Source organism: Leguminivora glycinivorella, chromosome 10, assembly GCF_023078275.1.
Source record: "Leguminivora glycinivorella isolate SPB_JAAS2020 chromosome 10, LegGlyc_1.1, whole genome shotgun sequence".
NCBI lineage: Eukaryota > Metazoa > Arthropoda > Insecta > Lepidoptera > Tortricidae > Leguminivora > Leguminivora glycinivorella.
In genome coordinates, this window is record NC_062980.1 from 8,915,252 (window position 1) to 8,936,879 (window position 21,628).

The 21,628-nt window shown below is 38.1% G+C and overlaps 3 protein-coding genes across 4 annotated transcripts in view; 2 read left to right on the forward strand and 1 right to left on the reverse strand.

Moving 5' to 3' along the window:
• The window catches only part of LOC125230670 (dual oxidase maturation factor 2), a 137,784-nt gene that overhangs the window by 43,122 nt on the left and 73,034 nt on the right, over positions 1 to 21,628 (reverse strand). The window contains exon 1 of one of the 2 annotated variants that reach the window (XM_048135903.1): positions 4,759 to 5,008. The exons of the other annotated variant lie outside the window; for it this stretch is intronic. The gene's annotated coding sequence lies outside the window, so the exon portion shown is untranslated. Of the gene's footprint in view, positions 1 to 4,758; positions 5,009 to 21,628 lie in introns of those variants that run through there. 2 annotated transcript variants of the gene reach the window in all.
• LOC125230356 lies at positions 8,239 to 9,654 on the forward strand. Its single transcript, XM_048135493.1, has 2 exons — positions 8,239 to 8,506; positions 9,014 to 9,654. The coding sequence occupies exons 1-2, from the start codon at positions 8,341 to 8,343 to the stop codon at positions 9,652 to 9,654; spliced, it is 807 nt and encodes a 268-aa protein (XP_047991450.1). The 5' UTR covers positions 8,239 to 8,340.
• LOC125230671 lies at positions 9,994 to 12,849 on the forward strand. The gene is made up of 2 exons (XM_048135906.1): positions 9,994 to 10,071; positions 11,839 to 12,849. Exon 2 carries the CDS (start codon positions 12,070 to 12,072, stop codon positions 12,847 to 12,849), a length of 780 nt encoding a protein of 259 aa, XP_047991863.1. The 5' UTR covers positions 9,994 to 10,071; positions 11,839 to 12,069.

Here is a 21,628-nt window from a genome sequence, read left to right on the forward strand (position 1 = left end):
TTTACGTAATAAGGCGAAAACAACACAGTCATGTTAATCTCTGTGCATCAGGTCTTCTTTTCATCATTTTCTGATTTTTGAGTATGAGGCATAAAGTACATATGTCAGTGATTGTTTTGACATGAAGTAAGTTCGAATTCGATGACGTCACTACATCGCTGACGGCGTTTGCTAAAATAAAATTAATTACACACATTTTTTAATCGAAAGTAAGTCATCATACACTTTTACCCAAAATCTATAAATATTTGTTTTTTATGTCAAATATTAGAGAAGGCAATCATTTATTGTGCCAAATTCGATATGAGTCTAGTAGGCTACACAGAAGAGCGATGGGGAGAGATAGCTACGAAATGCTTACGAAGCGTAGCGATTGTGATGTTGGCTAGATACCCTGACAGCGACTCGGGCCGGCTGCTCATTCAGGAGGACGAGTGCCTTGACTCTTATTCTCATGATATTTACGGTTAGATTTCACAAATTTGCGTGCCATCCTGAATAACACTTACCAGCACGTACTAATACGTATTCTATGGTTTGTTTTGTCATTTCACTTTGCAGTGTTGGTATAAATATGCGTGTAAAATCTCTTTCCTAGTTACCTACTTATTAATTTCGCGCGCGATTAATTTCGATTCGATTCGAGTTTGAGATAATGTAAATATGTATGCCGAATAAGTATGTTAGCTAGCTTAAGAAACGATACACTGAAGTCGTATCTTATTACCACTAGGCCACCAGTTTCCTAACTTTTATATTTCTATTTATTGTTTTTTTTTTACAAATTTCCTTGAAAGACAAAAAAAAAACATTATTATCTTTGGAAGTACCTGGCAAAATTGCTAATGGAAAATAAGCTATTTTGGCATCAGTAATATTATATCGCTAGGAATATTTAGTGTGTATTAGCCGTACATTAGGTAAACCTGTCTTATGAATGTGAATATTTTCAAATATGGGGACAAACTAGTATGGGACGGACGGACAGAATCACCAAAAACACATGCGTACAGAGACCGTAAGCGTCTTTTTTAACCGACTTCAAAAAAGGAGGAGGTTCTCAATTCGACTGAATGTTTTTTTTTTTTTTTTGTATGTATGTTCCTCGATATCTCCGAGAATTGTGGACCGATTTTCAAAATTTTTTTTTTGGTCGAACGGGTATAACCCCGAGATGGTCCCATTGGCACCAAGTCAGGGTCTGATGATGGGATCCTGGAGAAATCGAGGGAACTCTTCAAATGTTATAGGCACATGTAATGTTTTCAGTGTATTTTTCAAAGGTAAACCAGTATTTACGCCTGATGGTAATAATTTTATGTGGCTGAGCTGATGATGGAAGGTCAACTCCTCAATGGTTAGGAGTTAAAGGATAATTCTTTCACTAGTGTACATGTATTCGGACTGATACATATAATATCAATAGGAACCACTAAAAATCAACAAATAAATAAACTTTTTTAACAAAAAATAAAACCGCCTTCAAAAATAAGCGCGTTACAAAACACGGAGAAACTAAAAAGCAAAAAATAATAAACCTTTGAATTCAGATTTCTTATCGTATTGCAATAATCTAAACATCCAAATTATAAACAAATCAATTATTTTTGGAGTCGGTGCCAGCCTGCGTATGGTTGGGTGGGGCAAACAGGCAATAGCAAGGCGACGAACAGGTCTGGTACCGACTGCAAAAATAATTGATTTGTTTATAATTTGGATGTTTAGATTATTGCAATACGATAAGAAATCTGAATTCAAAGGTTTATTATTTTTTGCTTTTTAGTTTCTCCGTGTTTTGTAACGCGCTTATTTTTGAAGGCGGTTTTATTTTTGGTAGGCTAGAGCGGATTTCGAGCGGATTTCCGAGGTTTGGGGAAATCCTAAGCCTTAATTTTTTACTTTTATTTACGGAACCCGAAACATGTTTCTTCTAAGTCGCAAATTGTTACCAAGTGAAAAATGCACAGTTAATTAGGTATGATAAGGTCGCAAATGTCTCAACCCTGTATATTTAGTAAATGATGGGAACGAAGGTACTGCAGCTGACTATGTCAGTTTGCGCCGGCGCACCCAGCGCAATCATGTTTTTCAGATATAAAACTGCCATTAGGGCCTATTGTTAACTAGCGATCAATTACTGCGATAAAAAGGGTTCGCTTTGTTGAAACCGATTTGAAAATAATTAGGCACGTTTGATGTGATAAAATTCATCAGATAATTCATTAGTGTGTAATTGTGTATACATTTTGGTGCTAACGAACATACATTGATATCAGATCTAAGTGATGTAATAGGGTATTTGACTGCAATTACAATTAATTATTTCACACCAAACATTAACAAACGATTATTAATAGATAAAGGTAGTCTGCACTTATTTTAGGTACAAATTATTTTTATAAATGTTACATAGGTAACTATTAGGTAAAGGGTAAGCAACTCGACCGTCGCTACCGTGACGTGATTGTATTATGTTTCATATACCTAAATCCCACTTGACAGTTCGAAAATTAACCTGATTTGATTAGTCAAGTAGGTTATTCAGTTATAGTGCATTCATAAATAAGACACACAACAACTAAATAACTTAATTGAAGCGTTATTCTGACTGTGTGTTCAATTGCTTTGTTGCAATATATAAATAAAACCCCCTTTTGTACCTTTTTTGTACGGAACAATAAAAAGATGAATTTCAGTAAAAAATCATATACCTACCTATTATTATTGTAGGTTCAAAAGTAATCAAAAATATTATTCAGAAAATTAGCCTCATTTTGCCCTATTAATCACTATTAGCAGAAGACAGTTATTTCAATATTAATTGATGGTCGTGATTAGTTAGTAAATGCCATGTTCGCAATGCCATAGTTCACAACACTCCGTAGTAAATAAATGGTCTATTAACGGTCAATAATACTTGGCATTTTAATCGCTCAGCTAAGGCCAACATAATATAAAATATAATGCTGGTTGTAAATCGAAAATAGTTAAAACTACATCACACCGCTTAAGTACGATTTAACTATTTTAATTTTTAAAGGATACTAGCTTTAGCCCGCGGCTTCGCACGCGTCAAATTCGAAAATTGGGGAATGCTCTATACAAACTTCCACCCCCTATTTTAAGAAAGTGGGAGCTTAGAAAGAGACAAAAAGTAGCGTATGTCACTCTCCATCCCTTCAACTATTTCTGATTTAAAAAATACGTCAATTCGTCGCCAAACACAGACACACACACTTTCCCATGTATTATATTAGTATGGATTTGTAATCATTTTGATTGCCTAGGTTGGTTACTCTTTCATTATCCGTGAGGATTACCATATTATATACTGAAAAAGTCAATACGTATGTATGAATCAGCATGTTAGTTACATAGTTCATATACGAAAAGAAAATCATCGGCGATCACAAATGGTTTCGGTCACTTCAGTTACTATACCTAGGTACGTAAATGACATTTAGTGATGTAGCTACTTGTATTATTATACTGTGGTGGTTAAAAAAATTGTTATGCGGTCGCAATGAGATCAGCACCTATTCAAGGGTAAATTCAAAACTTAAGAGACTTGCACAGTGACCACATTTGTATAGCGACCTGATTTACGTACATACAGGATATTAGATAGATACGGATTTACATGGCATAATTGAAACACGGATTTATCATTAAGTAGATTGCAAATCAAATGATTCATACCTACGTAATGACTAAAGACTCATCTGTGTAAGACAACCTCGCTGTCCTGAAGGCAAATTAATTGCACATAAGGATAGACGTCAAATGTCAGATTTTTGCTAACCCTTAATATAGTTCGAAATAGGATGGGAAATATAATATTGACTATAATTATTCTTCTTCATGGCTGAGGGTCACGACCACATGAGGTCGTTATTTTTCGCACCAAAGCTCTCCATTCCGCATGGTCTTCTGCAGTCCTAATAATAGGCGCCTGTGTTAATCCCATGCAGGCCTTCTTAACGCTGTCCATCCAGCGGGTTGGTGGATGGCCAGTTCCCCTTCCTCCATCCACCATGCCAACATAATGCGTTTTTCAAGGTTTTCCGGCTCCCGTCTGGCCACGTGTCCAAAGTAGTAAAGGGTTGAGTATATTATCCCATCTCATTTCGAACTATTTTTTATATGTTTCAAAATTAACTGGTTAATGTGACCATTATACCCTTTGCCTATATCATCCTAATAAATTGTCAACATGTTTAGCTGCTGCAGGTTTTGCAGGTTCGTTACATTGGTCTGTACTAAAATTACAGCAATCCTATTTTTTGCCGATCACTTGGACGTGGCGATCGAAAGGTCGCCGGCACATCCTGTTTGCATTGAGCGGGTGTTGATAGATCGACGGCCCGTGTTTTCCCTGCACTAGATACACTCAATTGTTAGATTGCCAGTTTTTTATACAAGACGCCGACCGGCCTTATGTCTCGCGATTACTCAGACAAAGTGTCTTTGTTAGTTTCTAAATGACATTGTTTTGTATGGCTTTCTGTCGAGATGAAACGATGGCTAAGTTGAATTCAATTGATTATGCACGCCTATTACTGGTGAACATGTTTAAAATCTATGTAGGTATCTTATCTTATGCAATTTACCTACTTGTAGGTAGTGTTCATCAATGCTTAATTATGGATAACTTTTATGAATTAACCAATAATTATTATTCATATTTACATCCAGCTCAAAACATCACTGTATTTAACTGATAGCAATTAATTTTAATTGATGATAATGAATACCCACCTGGCGTATAATAAAAATTAATAAACGTATCTCCTACGGATATGGCACAAGGAGTTTTGGCACAAAACATCACAATATACACTATCTGTATACAAGTGTTGTGTCACTGCATGTCGGAACACTGTGGTCACGTCACAGTCACTCCGAGGGTGCGCACGGGCACATTTCGGTCTACCCGCGTGTCGCGTATCACAGGCTCGTATTCGGGTCAGAAAATGAGAACAGTCGGTCGTGTTGTGTCGATAAAGGCTCGGGCCAGACTGAGCGGTTTATTATTATATCGCGGGAAGGAGCGCGGTTGTATTCAAGGTTCCGGCGGCCGCGGAGGCTCACGTACCGAGGCTTATCTCGCGGCGGCTTTGTCGTTCACGAGTCGCTCGTTCGCGTTCATCTCGCCTCATTACGTGTGCGCATAGGAAATCACGTTGTGACTATTTTATCGTGATAGATACTCATCATATGGTTTGAAAGTTGAACTCTCTAAGAAAATGGTACTAATATGGTATTAAGAGGATACGGTAGCGAAAATGCTAAAATGGAAAGGAGCCCCCCTTTCAACTTGGGAATTGTAGTTAAATATACAAGTGTTATTAACCAGATTTATCGAAAAAAAATTGTCCATTAAGAACAACTCAGTCAAAAGATATTTCAAAAAAATCTTTAAAATCGAGGTTCCGCTCTCGACTCTTTCCTCCTTCAAAACTTAATCAATCGGAATGAAATTTGAGAATCTGAATAACAACGAAATAATATATGTCGGACCGTTTAGCTTTTTTGGTTAATTGTTACCAATCTTGAGTATCACACCTTTTTATGCGCCACAATGAAAAAGGCCGTTTTTGGAAATTTTTGATGGGCTCTAGGGTCTTTAAAAAGCAGAATATCAAAAAAATCAAAACGGTCCGACACAGATAAAAATAATAACAATCTGTGTTGAAAAAATCATTGCTCTATCTTCAAAAACCAGGGAGGAAATAGTCGAGAACGTTTGTATGGAGAATTGATCCCTACCGTATCGTCTTAATATAGATGTAGGCCATAGATATTATATAACTACATATACACGTAGGAACTGCTGCATTGATGAGTAGTGAAGATATTTTTAGATTAATAAAACATAAAAATTTACATGAATCTAATCAGATTTTGTAGAGTCTATAGACATGACCCAGAAACACATGCACGCTCTTTACTTACTCAGTTTGCGTAAAAGATGATATCCCAAGTACCTACATAAGTAGATGAAGTTATAAGGTGTGTCTTGTCTTAAATCTTTACACCTTAGGTAAATTACACAACCATTTATTTAACAGTGAGGTGAAAGACAACAGAACCCTAAAGGTGTTTGTTGATGTTAATTTTAGAATTCTCTTTTTATCCTTCTTTTTTAGGGTTTCATTAGTAACCCGAATAGTTTAGATTCGTCTTTCTTTATGTTAGTTAGTCCGTACGCGGCCTTGCTATGTGATTGTTAGTGCTTGAAATAGATAGGTAACATTTTAACGAGAAAAGTGGGGTAGTTTTTTTCATAACACCGGACGTAGGAGTAGGACTCTTATAAAAACAATACAAAATTTTGCTAATCCATAGCGAATGAAGTATTAAAGATTTCATCATAATATAATATAATTATACTATATTACACTTTTATAGTAATTATACGCGTGATGGGTGGCACGTGCGTAGATGCGGCTGTGCATGCTACGAATTTGGATCGCGCGGTGTAGTCGCCTTGACGGGGTGTCTACATATCACCAGTCGCTTTGGCTAATCTTGACATTGTACTTGTTCAGAAGAAGACAGGATACAGTCACCGAAATAATATCTTAATTATGTATACTAGATACATATAATATAGTTTGTAAAAGGCCGTGACTTAAAACAGGCGTGTATCGTACGATTCGTACGCGTGATGGATGCCACGTGCGTAGCTACGCTTGGGTATGCTACGAATTTGGATCGCGCGGTGAAGTCGCCTTGTCGGGGTGCCTACATCTCGCCTGTCACGTTGACTAAATTGGCATTGCATTGCTTGCTTAGAAGAGGTGAATTTGGGTATAATATATTATTAAGAAAGGATATCGTGAGCATGATGCGTGCTACGTGCGTACCTGCGCATAGGCCGTTGGGTATGCTACGAATTCGGATCGCGCAATGATCTCGCCTGGTCAGGCCCCGTAGCCGAATGACATTTTTACGACGCGAAACGAAAACGAAACGCCGCGAAAGGTAGTCTAGCTCTGTCGCGCCAATACGCAAGAGCGATAGAGATAGATAGAAGAGCGTTTCGTTTCGTGAGCGTTTGTGCCATTCGGCTACGCACGCAGGGTGCCAAAAGCTCGCCTGTTACATTGACTAACTTGGCATTGTACCGATTTAGAAGAGGATATGACACAGCTATCAAAATTTCCGACTAAGTGTACGTTATTCAATAGACCTATTTATTGCCCCCGAAAAACCCACATATTGCAATTTTCATCGCAATCGTTATAGCTGTGTCATTTATGTATCTAACGACAAGACTATTTAAACGAGCAATTTAAATATACGAGATAGTTAATTCAGTTATACTTAAGTTATTTTTGATGGGTTGGTAATCTATTATAAATCAAACAAGTTGAATAACTACAGTAAATGTTACATAGATTACTCAGATCAATATCAAAATGACATTATATCAGATAAAATTTAGTCGACTGAGCAATGAGAATGTCGGAAGTAATTTCAGTAAACTTTTGAGACGTAAATATATACAATAAGAATTCATTTCCTGCTCGCACAAGGCTATTTGGAAGTTTAACATAATTAGTTCCTCTGCATGTATCGTTGGGTGCTTAATTTTAATACGAAGCGGCATTGCATTGTCGGCAGCGGAAGTTCAAGGTTCAAGACGATCATCTTGGCTGTTTTTAGCTGGGGTCGATTCGGTGGTTATGAAACTAAATCTAGATTGTGCATTTAGGAGCATGTTATTAAAATCCTCCTAAAATTAAATTAGCAAATTATCTGTAGCTATTTCAATATTTAAAATTTGGAATTTAGACGGTTAAAAAATAGGAAGTGTTCAAAAACTCTTGATTCGGAAAATAAACATTTTTCAATACCCTCGGAATATGAATATATCTTGAGTTGACTTTTTTTCTACTTTTTGACTAGGTATGGTATTTATATTTTTTTATAGAGGATTCTTTTATTCTAATCATGTTTCTTGGTGTCATTGGTATGTTACATTAAAAATTGTTTCAGTACATGAGTTTTTACAGTATGCACGGAATGAGCAATTTAACCACATTATACTCGCGCCTCGTCCTCTTAGATAAGTCATAAACACATGTAGTTCCACATAAGTGACACCACTCTTGACTGCACTGTAGTTGAGATTTTTTTTTTTTTTTTTTTTTTTTTTTTTTTTTTTTTTTTTTTTAAGTAGGGTAGTTTCAACCTTTATATAAACCAGCCATAGGCCGCGCGCCCCTCATTCACATTTTAGTGCTCAACCACTCAAGACGTGTAGTACTTCGTAAATTATTCTCTAGTATTTTTCGTCAGATTACAAGTGTAAAATACGTACATACGTGTAAAATGCCCAAAAGGAAGCAGGATAAGGAGTATAAGCATTTGCTTAACAAAATTAAAAAGTTAGAACGTAAGGTCAGTCGGAAGCGTATTATTTCAACATCGTCGGAAGATGAGGACTCAGTGCAAAGATCCTCACGTTGTTCGTCTGCGGAAAAGACTACAAACTCAGGTAATAGCCCTTGTGGTAATATTTTTTACTGAAATCCTACCTACATGTGAGGTACGTGATGCGCAATGATGTTTACATTGCTAAAATATCATCATCTTTTTACAGTAATGTAACAGATGGTTCAAATCAAATTATTAATTGACTTAAATTTAAATGTAATAGCAATATTCAAACTTTTAACGTATTTTTTCTTATAAAAGAATAAAACGTCTTGCGGTAGTATGCCTACCCTTCGTAAAATAATGTTAGCATTGCGTTTTAAATATGTAAATAACACTTTCTTGCTAACCTGTTGTGCAAAACGTATTTACGTTTGATATCATAGCGTGTAATCTGAGCTGTCGATGGGGCAGACTCGCCACACACTATGCAAGATGCACAAAAAGTACCTTGCCTCAGGGCCTTGTATTTACATGTTTGCCCGTTTCGGTACATGGTAAAAAGTATAAAGTTTGAATTACAGTTATCAAATAGATGCCTAAATGGTTATTGTATTCTCAATTACAGCATTGGCGGCTTTAGGCCCACAAGACTGGCTAGCGACCCACGATACCGTGGAGTTCGAAAATGATTGCCACGTTACACCCGAATCCCCCCTCGATGAGGTTAATATGGAACCTATCCTTCATACAGTTCAAGTTCACACGACCCCCGACGTAGTCCCAGAAACGACTGCCGAAATAGTCCCGGAAACGACCCCCGTTGTTGCGGAACAGATTCCGGAGGACAACGTACCAGGCCCATCTTCAGTTCCAGATGGTCATCAGGATGAAAATATCACAATTACGCTAGCAAGCGATGTGCTTGAAATTTTGGGCGAGGACCCGTCTGCTACTAAAAATTATGGCCCTGACGTGCACACTGAAATAGCAACACGTTTTCAGCATATTGCTACAAATGGCCTCAGCAAGGAAATGCGTAAGGAGTTAATGGCCAAATATTTAACTCCTGAAAATTGCTGCCACATCGCTGCACCTGCCTTGAACCCAGAAATAAAGGCTGCAATCCCAGAAAATTTCGTAAAAAGAGACAAGGGTATTGAAACAAAGCAATCTCAGCTGGCAAGTGCGATTGCTTGCTTGTCGGAGGTCTTGTCGTCGCAGCTGAACAGCAAAACTAAAAACAACGACATGCTCTCGCTAAACTGATGGATATGGGTCGACTACTGTGCGACATACAGCACGGCGATTCAATTACCAGACGAAATTTCATTTACTTCAACGTAAAGAAAGAAATGAAAGAGCATTTGACAAATACGACAATAGATAAATTTTTATTCAGTGAAAATTTATCTGAAACGCTGAAATCCGCAAAAGCAGTTTCTAAGTCGGGAATAGAGCTGAAGCCCGAGGAAAAGAAGACTTCTAAAGCTGCACCACAGAAGCCTTTAAACCGCCGAGCTCCTGCCCCCGCGCGCAGGCCGCGAGGGCCGCCGCCGAGGAGCCGCGAGCCTGCAGCGCCGAGGGCCCTCATCCGCCGCCGCCGCGCTCGCCTTACTCGAGGACGTCGTCGTACCATCATCACCCGCCCCCGCCGCCGACCCGCAGTTGGCGACGTTAGATACAGTTAAGTACGCGGGTAGACTGTCCGATTTCTATAAACAATGGGCGCTCATTACAGATGACCGCACCATCCTGTCGTGGATTAAGGGATACAAGATCCCATTTGCGTATCCAGTCACGCAAACATCAGTACCGATACCACCTAGCTATACAGAAACAGAAAAGTCTCAATTTAAAGTAGCAATTGATAAACTTATAGAAATCGGAGCAATCTCCCCATGTGAACCTTGCGATGAATAATTTATATCTAGCGTTTTTCTTGTGCCTAAACCAAATGGGTCGATGCGATTCATATTGAATTTGAAAAATCTAAATGATTTCATTCATGCAGATCATTTTAAGCTAGAAGATCTAAGGACTGCGACAAAATTAATAACTCGCAACTGTTACATGGCGTCTCTAGATCTTAAGGATGCTTATTTTTTACTTAAAGTACACAAGGATTCAAGAAAATATTTAAGATTTATTTTTGATGATATCTGCTCCGTTTACCTTCACAAAATTAATGAAACCTGTCGTCACGTTGTTACGAACTGCTGGTTTCATCTCGACTTTGTACTTAGATGATTGGTTTCTTATAGGCCAGACATATGATCAATGTCTACAAAATATAGAAATCACTAAAAGTCTTCTGAAAGCCTTGGGGTTCATCATAAACGAAGAAAAAAGTATGTTACAGCCTTCTTTGTCGTGCAAGTTCCTTGGTGTCATATTAGATTCCAAATGTCTTCAAATAAGCCTACCACTTGAAAAACGTCAGCGAATCAAGGAGCAGATAACCAAATTTATGGGACTCAAACGATGCAAAATAAGAGCTTTTGCGCAATTGGTAGGTATATTGGTGTCCGCATGTACAGCCGTAGAATATGGATGGCTTTACACCAAGGAACTTGAACGATGCAAGTTTTTAAGTCTTGACGGCGACGATAATTATGATAAGTATATGACCTTGCCAGATTCTCTACTCCCTGATTTGCAATGGTGGTTAAACAATATTGATCATTCTGTCCAGCCTATAAGAAAAGATGAATACTGCAGGGAAATATTCACAGATGCCTCCACTACGGGTTGGGGTTCAGTTTGTAATAACGTTAGGGCCAGTGGCCAATGGTCAGAGAATGAAAGACAATTGCATATCAATCAATTGGAACTCTTGGCCGCATATATTGCCTTGAAGATTTTCGCAAAAGATCTTTATAATTGTCAAATACTTCTCCGCGTAGATAATTCTACAGCGATATCTTACATTAATCGTATGGGTGGCATTCAATACCCCCACTTAAACAAAGTCACTAAGCAAATCTGGCAGTGGTGCGAAAATCGAAGGATTTTTGTATATGCATCGTACATAAAATCATGTGACAATGTTATAGCAGATGCGGAATCTCGACGATTGCATCCGGATATAGAGTTTGAGCTTAAGAACTGGGCCTTTCACTCTCTGACACATGCCTTCGGAAAACCGGATATAGATTTGTTTGCCAGCAGAATAAATAAGAAATGTTCTAAATACATATCATGGCACAGGGACCCAGATGCATTCGCTATAAATGCATTTACCATAAGTTGGTCGCATTATTACTTTTACGCGTTCCCGCCTTTTTCTATAATCTTGAAAACGCTCAGAAAAATTATTTCTGATCACGCAAGAGGAATTATGATCGTTCCCTTGTGGCCTAGCCAACCATGGTTTCCGGTATTTAGATCACTTCTTATTTCAAACACAATCACATTCACACCGGATAAGAATGTATTGATTTCTCATTCCAGCACCAGACGAATCCGCTCGAAGCTTACCCTGGTGGCAGGCATCTTATCCGGGAGTCGTTCTTACGCAGAGGCTTCCCACCATCAGGCCTAGACATCGCCTGCGCGTCGCTATCAGAAAACTCCCTTAAACAGTATGACAGTGCTATTAAAAAATGGTGGCTTTTTTGTAAAGAAAAATCCATAGATGTCACTGAAGGCTCTGTTCCCATTGTGATTGAGTTTCTTACACAGATGTTCCATAATGGTGTCCAATATGGAACACTCAACTCGTATAAATCAGCTATATCCTTAATACTTGTAAATGATATATCTAAGGATCCTAGAATTACTAGGTTTTTAAAGGGCGTATTTCGACTTCGACCGCCCTTGCCAAAATACAACTCCACTTGGAACCCAACTTGTGTTCTGGATTTTCTAAGTAACTTTTATCCAAACGAAACTCTATCATTAGAAGATCTGTCAAAAAAATGTATCACATTATTAGCACTCACAACAGCACATAGGGTGCAAACTTTCTCTAAAATCAAAATACAAAACATAGAAAATCTGAACGACAAGATTTTAATTAAAATTCCTGAGGTTATAAAAACTTCTCGGGTGGGTTCCAAGCAACCAATTCTTGTGTTGCCATATTTTACGCAAAAAGTAGAAATATGCCCTGCAAAAACCTTAATGTCTTATGTTGAAAAGACTGCGTCGGTACGGAAATCGGATTGTTTATTTATAAGTTATAAGAACCCTCATAACCCTGTAACCACGCAGACCCTCAGTCGGTGGATCAAGTCCACGCTCGGCGCGAGCGGCGTGGACGTGTCGGTGTTCACCGCGCACAGCACGCGCCACGCCAGCACGTCGCGCGCGCACGCCGCGGGGGTGAACATCGACCTCATAAGAAATACCGCAGGTTGGAGCGGCAATTCCACTACATTTGCTCGATTTTACAACCGAATTGTCGTTGAACCTGATAATGAATGTGCCCTGGCTAGATCCATAATAAATAATGATGATTGAGTGAAAATAGGTTTACTGTTATAATTATTAAGAAATTATATTATGCAAATAATATAGAATAATTGTATTCAGAAAGATAATTGGACTATGTCCACATTTGTATGAACCTGATTAAAAATCAGAATGATTAAAAAACCGAAGACTGTTTTATTGATATGCCCGAATGAACTCTCAACATCTACATGTGTTTATGACTTATCTAAGAGGACGAGGCGCGAGTATAATTGATGATTAAACGAACTTACCTGTAAGTGAAGTTCTATCATAATTATACAAAGCGCCTCGTCCGAATTAGATAAGAGCAACCCTCCCACCCAAAACCCAAAAATTTTAAGACATATCAACAAAACAGTATATGAGACTCTAAACTAAATGAGGGGCGCGCGGCCTATGGCTGGTTTATATAAAGGTTGAAACTACCCTACTTAAAAAAAAAAAAAAAAAAAAAAAAAAAAAAAAAAAATCAACTACAGTGCAGTCAAGAGTGGTGTCACTTATGTGGAACTACATGTGTTTATGACTTATCTAATTCGGACGAGGCGCTTTGTATAATTATGATAGAACTTCACTTACAGGTAAGTTCGTTTAATCATCAATTATTGGCGCGACAGACTGCATTTCTGCGGCGTTTGGCGTCGCAGAAATGCCATTCGGCTACGGGGCCTGGTGCTTACTTACGTGGAAATGATCGGACTCTGTGATCGGCTATTGTTAGGCTGTGTATAGTTTTAGTATAATTACACTCTATACTTAAACGGTTGGTTTTTTGACGCATTTACTGCCAACGTTGACATAACGCTACTCTCGTAGCACATGCCAGCGCTTTCCCGCTTGTAAAGGCGATATACATAAATCATATTCAGGCTGAAAAATACTCTAATTATTTTTTTCTACTCCCGTGTTGTTATTCGTCATTTACAGTGTCGTGCATAGATCGTTAAAACCCTACATAAAAGATGCCCCCCCCCCCCCCGGCGCCCCGCGCACCCAACGATATAGCTCTTAAAGCATTGTTAGGAAGCCTTTAATAGATATAGCGGGGGCGCCGGGGGCTGGCGGCCGCGCGGGGGAGTGCGGGCGGCAGGGTGAGTGCAGGGACAGAGGGGAGGCCGACAAGTCAAAATACAGGAAATAGTGCGAATTTCACGAAAGTTATTCTAGAAAACTATTAAAAAGTAAGTGCATGGTCGTAGAAAAAGTATTGTATGCAACGGTGTTTAACTGAGTCAAAAAATACTCGTGGCGTCTTTATTAACAATTTTCGGCTTCGCCTCAAATTGTTACTCACGCCACTCTTCTTTTTTAACTTCACGCCAGTTGCATAAAATACTATTAAGGTTACTTCCTTTTAAGAAAATTTTACCGCCAAAATGAGAATCATAATACTGTAAAACATTCACAGCATTATTAAACACTCTTTTCTGACAGAGTGTTTAATAAATAATGCAGGGAACGAAAAAAAACGGGAGGGAATGATTTGCAGATTATACACTTTGTTTCTTTTTTGTTTTCCGTTAAATTCGACACGTAGGTTCATTATCAGGAGCCACCCTGTATATATCACTTTTAGTTAAATTCGCAAAAAAAAATTTTTCATCTTCATGCATAATAAATCAATTTATTAGTGTGAGAGACCCTTAAGAATATATAACATTCAAATTAGTGTCAAGTGATTGACGGCACATGTCAAAACAAATAACATTAGGAATTGATAAAGGCACACATGCTCAGTAATTATCTTTATTTTTTGAATAACTCGATAACCGTAAGAGTTATGACGCTAGTTTCTTAGAAAAAACTAATTGTATTTGATCTAAAGAACCTTCCCTTATAGTTAACGGAATTCAATAAAAACAGTATGTATTGTTCCTTTGCTTCCCGAGTAGTGTTGTTATAAGACTAGTCTTGAAGACTTTTAAACCTTAAAGACTTGCAAACCCTAAAGGTTCACGCTTTAAAGACTCAAGCGTTAAAGGTTTTAGCTTAGAAACGGTTCAGAACTTTAACGACTCAAGCTTTTTATGAGCTCTTAAGAGTGAGTCTTTAAGACTCGGGCTTTTCATAGAGAGCTCAAGCCCCCTAAAACCTCGAAGGTTCCCGAGCGAATATCTTTGGTTTCTCTTTTGCATGTATAAGTTGTACAGGGCATGTTCTCGGTGACACATTGGTTTGCAAGACATTGGCAAAGCGTGGCGAATTCAATTTGGTGTCCTGGTTTCGGTCGCAGCAGGCGGGCTCGTATCTTGGAAATGCCACTCGGGCGGGGCTTGTTCAAAACTGTTGAACAAATCGGCCTACTTATAATATAGATTTATTTGACGTTAAATGCCTACTTGGAAAATAAATATTTCATTTCATTTCATTTAATTATTTAAAAAGTTATAGTTCTGCTCGGATATTATACTTACTCAAAAATACACGCTTTCCCAGAAATAAGACTCAGACAAATAGATTATGCCCCCAAAAAACACCATAATATAGCAAAATTTCATCGAATTGTTGGAGTCGTTCTATCTGCCCCTTCTTAATAGTATACACATAAAAATCAGAAATTGTTACTGCATTAACATTCATTTGTTGGCTTTAAATTTGTTCAATGTAAGTATATTAAGCTTATACTTTGGCAATAAATATTTTGATTGAGCACAACATAAGAAATAACACAATATTTAAATATAATGAGAATTAAATAATTGAACTTGATGTAGTATTCAGTATTGTTTAATTATTATAAATGCCACGTAACTATTGCGATCCTTCTTCAACTTTTCCTCTCATTTACTCAAAGGTTAACTGGAAGGGATCCCTCAAAGGGATAAGTTCGCCTCATTCATATTTAAAATTATATTTAGTACTTCCGATTCACAACTGCTCAAGGACACGCTAGTCTGTTTCTTACTACACCATGAGATTACACTTCCCGACAAAGTGAAACAATATCCTGAATAGGACCTCCTATCAAGAACATTACTGCCCCAGTCTGCATCAACAAACCCGGTAAGTTTTGAATCAGAATCACTACTATACCTGAGGCAATAGTGTTTTGTTTTCTTAAGATAACGCAAAACACGTTTAGCATGAGCCCAATGTTCTTTACCATGGCATTTATTAAACTGGCTCAGATAACCTACACTGAAAGAAATGTCGGGTCGCGTCAAAACTGCTAAGTACATGAGACTACCAATGAGTTGTTGATAAGGTAATTCAGTATCACAGCACTCACCCTTATCTAAGTTCAACCTTTCCTCCATAGGAGTCTGAACAGTCTTACAGTCTGTCATATTGAACTTATGCAACAACTTGTCGACATAATCTTCTTGATCTAAAGTTATAACATTGTTTTCTTTATCAACACTAACATTCATGCCTAAACACTGTTTCACTTGACCAAGATCTTTTAATTTAAATTGTGAAGACAGTACCTGTTTCAAGCATTTTGTTTCTTCAGCGTTGTTTGAAAAAACAAAGAAATCATCGACATATAGAGCTACTACAGTCAAACCGTTATCGTTTTTCACATATAAACAAGGTTCTAATTTAGACCTAGTATAACCATGCTCGGTTAAACAATCATCTACCCTCCTGTACCACGCTCTTGAGGATTGTTTGAGCCCATATATGGCTCGCTTCAACTTAAGTACCTGCCCTTTACCTACAGGCGAAGGAAAACCTTCTGGTTTCTCCATATAAATATCCTCCTCAAGGTAGCCGTTCAGGAAAGCAGTGGTCACATCTAAATGACAAATATCTAAGTTCAACTGCACAGAGAGAGCAAATAAAAGTCTTAAAGTTGTATGCCTTACCACTGGCGCGAATGTTTCCTCATAGTCCACTCCATACTTCTGAGTATAGCCCTTGGCTACTAACCTGGCTCTGAACCGCACATTGCCCTCACTATCATACTTCTTTTTAAGCACCCACTTGCACTTTACCACACTAGAGTCTTTTGGAATACTGACAAGCTCCCAGGCCTGGTTTTCTTCAAAACTATTCAACTCTTCTGCCATAGCTTGTCTCCATTGCTCTTTCTCTGGTCCGCGTAAAGCCTCAGATAGTGACAGACCACTGGCATCGTCCCTCGGGCTAGCGTCTGAACAAAGATTTGAAATTCCATACCTTTCAGGAGCTTTTCTTTGTTCTGCTGTTCTCAGGACTGGCCCGGTTCTCTCAGGAGCAGGAACATTATCCGGAACTGAAACACTTTCCGCTGTGGTATCTGGATCCTCATACTCACTAGGATTGATCGAATCATATGATGTATCAGTCAAAGTTCTGGAATTATCTGGACTCTCATCCCCCACTGAACTTTGACATCCTACCTCAGCTTTCTGTATCTGTGGTTGAACTTCAATTTGACAATACGTCACTTTATTTTCAATAATTTTAACATCCCTTGCTGTAAAAAAGGTTCTCTTTTCTGGATCAAATAGTCTATATCCTTTGACCCCTTCTGGGTAACCCATTAGGATAGCTTCTTTAGACTTCTTCTGCCACTTCAACCTTTTCTCTTTGGGAATGTGGACCATGACAGTACTGCCGAAAATCCTTAGATGGCTCAGGTCTGGCTGTGTCCCTGTCCACATTTCAAAAGGAGTTTTGTTGTTCAAACCTGAAGCTATTGTCCGGTTCCTTAAGTAAACTGCACAATTACACGCTTCTGCCCAGAACTCTGTGGGTAGCTCAGCATCAAATAATAAGCATCTAGCTTTCTCACAGACCACGCGATTCTGCCGTTCACATAATCCATCTTGTTCGGGAGTATAAGGATTTGTCCTTTGATGCAGTATCCCATTTAGCTTCAGGAACTCGTTGAACTTCTTACTGCAAAATTCAAGACCATTATCACTTCTTATAATCTTGATCTTTTTGTCAAGTTCATTTTCAACTCTAGCTTTAAACTCTTTAAAACAATCAAGAGCTTGACTTTTCTCCTTCAAAAAATAAATAAATGCCATACGACTATAGTCATCCACAAATAGCAAATAATATCTTGATCCTCCAAGAGATTTTACTTCCATTGGACCAGCTATATCCATGTGAATAATATTTAATAAATCCTGACTTCTGTTGCAATTATTAGGAAATGACAGTCTGCACTGTTTGCCTTCACAACATACCTTGCAATTACTGATGTCTATCTTGCCGCCAATACTGTAGCCTTGCACTGCATCCTTCATTTTCGCCATGTAGGAGCCATTAACATGTGCGAGACGTCGGTGCCAAGTCTCGGCAGACACTGCCATAGCAACGTTGGTCGTATCTTCTGGCATATTCAATTTGTAAACGCCATTTGTCAGAGCGGCCGTAGCAACATGCTGTCCACTTCTATTGTAAATCTTACAATCCTTTTTAGTGAAGTCCACTCTGTTCCCTTTCTTTATCAGTTGGCTGACCGATAAAAGGTTTGTAGTTAAACTCGGTACACATAGAACATCTTCAACTGTTATGTCGAATTCACTATCTGGAGTCACAGTCGCAATCTGTACGTTTCCGGTACACAACACAGGCAAACATGCCTTATTTGCAACTATAATTTCACTAGTTGCCGGCTCGTACGATGCATTCATAACCCAACATTCGTTTGGTGTTAAATGGGTACTAGCGCCACTATCAATATAGTACTCGTCTTTCTTAAAATCGGCACTTAAAAACACAGCACTGAATGCATGAGACTGTTTCCGTATACCAGTTTTATTTTTAACTGAATTCTTTTCGTAATTCGGGCATTGATTTCTATAATGACCCGATTCTTTGCATCTGAAACAATTGACTTTGACATTTCTGACTTTTGTTGTCATTTCGCCGCCATCCTGTTTACCACAGACAAATTTCGTTTTGTTTTTCTTGTTATGGCCCCTGTACACACATGGCCAACGGTTCCACCAGCCCTTTGTGAAACCCCTTGGCCAAGATAAGAGCCGCTGTTTACACATTGGCGAACCAATCACTTGGCATTGGCTCTTCATGAAAGATGGACGTGGAATGGAAAAGTCTAGGAAATTCTAGATCATAGACATTGACAGAAAAATTTGATTAAAAAATAATAACCCCGTAGTAAAATTCAATTATTTGAAATATTAACAATTTTTTTAATATTATGATAAGAACATTTATCTTTTTTAGGAAATACATTAAACATTTGCAAGGTTATTTTATTTCCTAAAATCTACACTATTATTGACATAGATAAACTTATTATTTTCGTAAATATTTCACTACCGTCCTCTCTGACGGCTGACGACCAACTGAATGAAGCGCCAACGTGTAAACGCAGTTGGCCATTGGCGCCAAGATCCTTTGATGTGTGGACAAAAAACCGACACGAATCGGTTGGCCGGCAAGCGCAAGCGCCAACTGCCAACTTACGGCCAAGTAGCCCTCTACACACATGGCCAAGGGGGTTGGTGGAACTGTTGGCCATGTGTGTACAGCGGCCATTATGTTGGTAACTTGACGTACTCGCGAATGCATTCTCAGTCTCGTTCCCATTCCCTGTCAAATTTGAATTTTTCTCTTCCATGTCTAAAAGCTTTGTTTTGATGGCGTCTGTCGTGATGGAAATGCCGGAATGCTCTATTGCCATAATCATCGGGGAATATTTCTCAGGCAAACCTGCTAATAATAGCGAGCCGATCCACTCATCACTAATGGCAAAACCTGTGCCACTTAATTTCTGACCATTTTCTACCATTTTTGTTACGTATTCTGTCATCGAATTTGAATTTTCGAGCCTTATGGAAATTAAATTTCGTAACAACGTAATTCTTCTGGCGAAACCAGAGTCGTCAAATAAGCTTTTGAGTTTTGTCCACAATTCAAACGTAGTTTTGACACCTTTTACATGGACATACAAGGAACTTCTGTACTTCAGGATAAGATCTCAATGTTTTTCTCGTTATTTTTAATGTGTTTTTTAGTACAATAAAATAAATAACACAATACACTGAAACTGTTACTACTACTACTACTATTGAATAAAAGCTAATTCGTATTGTGCTTAACACCCGAGTTCAATAAAGAAGGTCACACATAATATTTCAAAACTAAAATATATTGTGGAGCGTAAATTACCATAAATAATGGATTCCATATTTATATAACCAGAAACAAACATATCTATTCATGCACGCAATGTTAATGAGTTGAGTACCTAGGTAAGGTCATCATAATAATTATTATATCATAATAACACAAGGTGAATACATTTGTTACGTATTAAAACAGAGTTAGCGCTATATCAAAGTCTGTAATATTTTCCATATCGTGGAAATACAAAATGTGGTGACGGGTTAAGAGTTTCACCACCCCCTTCCCCCTTCCCATGTGTGGATCTCGTAGAAGTCGACCGTGGGATGTCTTCAAATGTGGCACTGGCAACTTGTACTTACCTGCAATTTCGTTTGCTTTTTATGTTTTCATACAATTAGGTGCTACGAACATATTTTAGACTTATTAATGTCTGTATGCATTCCAATTCATATCAAATCTATAGTATTTTGCCCAATTTAATCCATACTAATATTATAAATGGGAAAGTGTGTGTGTCTGTTTGTTTGTCCGTCTTTCACGGCAAAACGGAGCGACGAATTGACGTATTTTTTTAAGTGGAGATAGTTGAAGGGTTGGAGAGTGACATAGGCTACTTTTCTTGTCTCTTTCTAACACGAGCGAAGCCGCGTTAAAAAGCTAGTATACAAATAAATGTTACAGTGAATGATCATCGATTAATTACGATAGGTGTTTTATGATTTTTATGCCTTATCGTTATGTTGTGACCGCCCTTATCAAATATTAGTTTATTTTAAATTAGTAATATAGGAAATATACACTCAAAGCGTAACGTACTTGAACTAAGAGTTGGTATATTTAGTTGTAACCTTTATCAAAGTTCAATGAACATCCTGCTGCTTCCCTTCACCGTTGCGAGTAACGCCAAAGGATTAGTTGTTTTAATATTAGCTTTACAACAGTATAAAGTTAATTCAGCATGTCATCCGACTCCAAGTGAGTCACGCCTCGCTCCCTCGCCGAGGTGAGCTTGTGAAACACATTTAAATATCCGACAACTAAACCTTTGTCCCGAAACTGTAAAGGCACTTAAAATTATGATTTGATCTTATGAAATATGTACGGCGACTGTATATTTATTTTCCCCTCACTAGCTCGGAAACACGTGTTTTGTCCTTTAATACCAGCGGGTAAAAACGCATTTTATCCACTAGTGGGTAAAGTAATTTGACCTTGAATAAAGTCAAATTAACTACTTTAAAATTGAATCTAGTAATAAAGATGATTTACTACCTGTGGAAGTACTGGAAGCAGTGATAAACGCATTTTTTGCGTTGCAGTTTCCACGCTATTAATAGTGATAGTGAGGGGAAAAGTTTTGTGTTACACTCGGGTGCAAATGTATTTTACTTCTCTTGTGTTAAAAAACTCGTAAGTTCAGGATTCTATTCTCGAAGCACACGCTTCGCTCGTGGTTCAACTATAGAATCCTTTCACTTGCTCGTTTTTCAATTCTACACTCAGCGTTAAAATACAACTTTGCCCCCTTGTATAAAAAATAACTATTTCATTGTACATAGATTTCTGGTATGGACACGTGAAGAGAAGGCCACCTGAGTACATAGGAAACTTTTCTATGGATCTGAGCATTGCTGGGTCCCGAGGAAGAGGAAGGCCGATGATGAGATGGGCAAATTACATGAGAGCCTACGACGTCGTCCGATCGTGCGAAGTGGAAGAAAAGTATAGGAAAAGCAGACCCCAAAATTTG

Coding starts and splice junctions, on each gene's coding strand:
- LOC125230356 (XM_048135493.1), top strand. CDS start 8,341: ATGCCCAAAAGGAAGCAGGATAAGGAGTATAAGCATTTGCTTAACAAA. Junction 8,507..9,013: donor GGAAAAGACTACAAACTCAG/GTAATAGCCCTT, acceptor TCTCAATTACAG/CATTGGCGGCTTTAGGCCCA.
- LOC125230671 (XM_048135906.1), top strand. CDS start 12,070: ATGTTCCATAATGGTGTCCAATATGGAACACTCAACTCGTATAAATCA.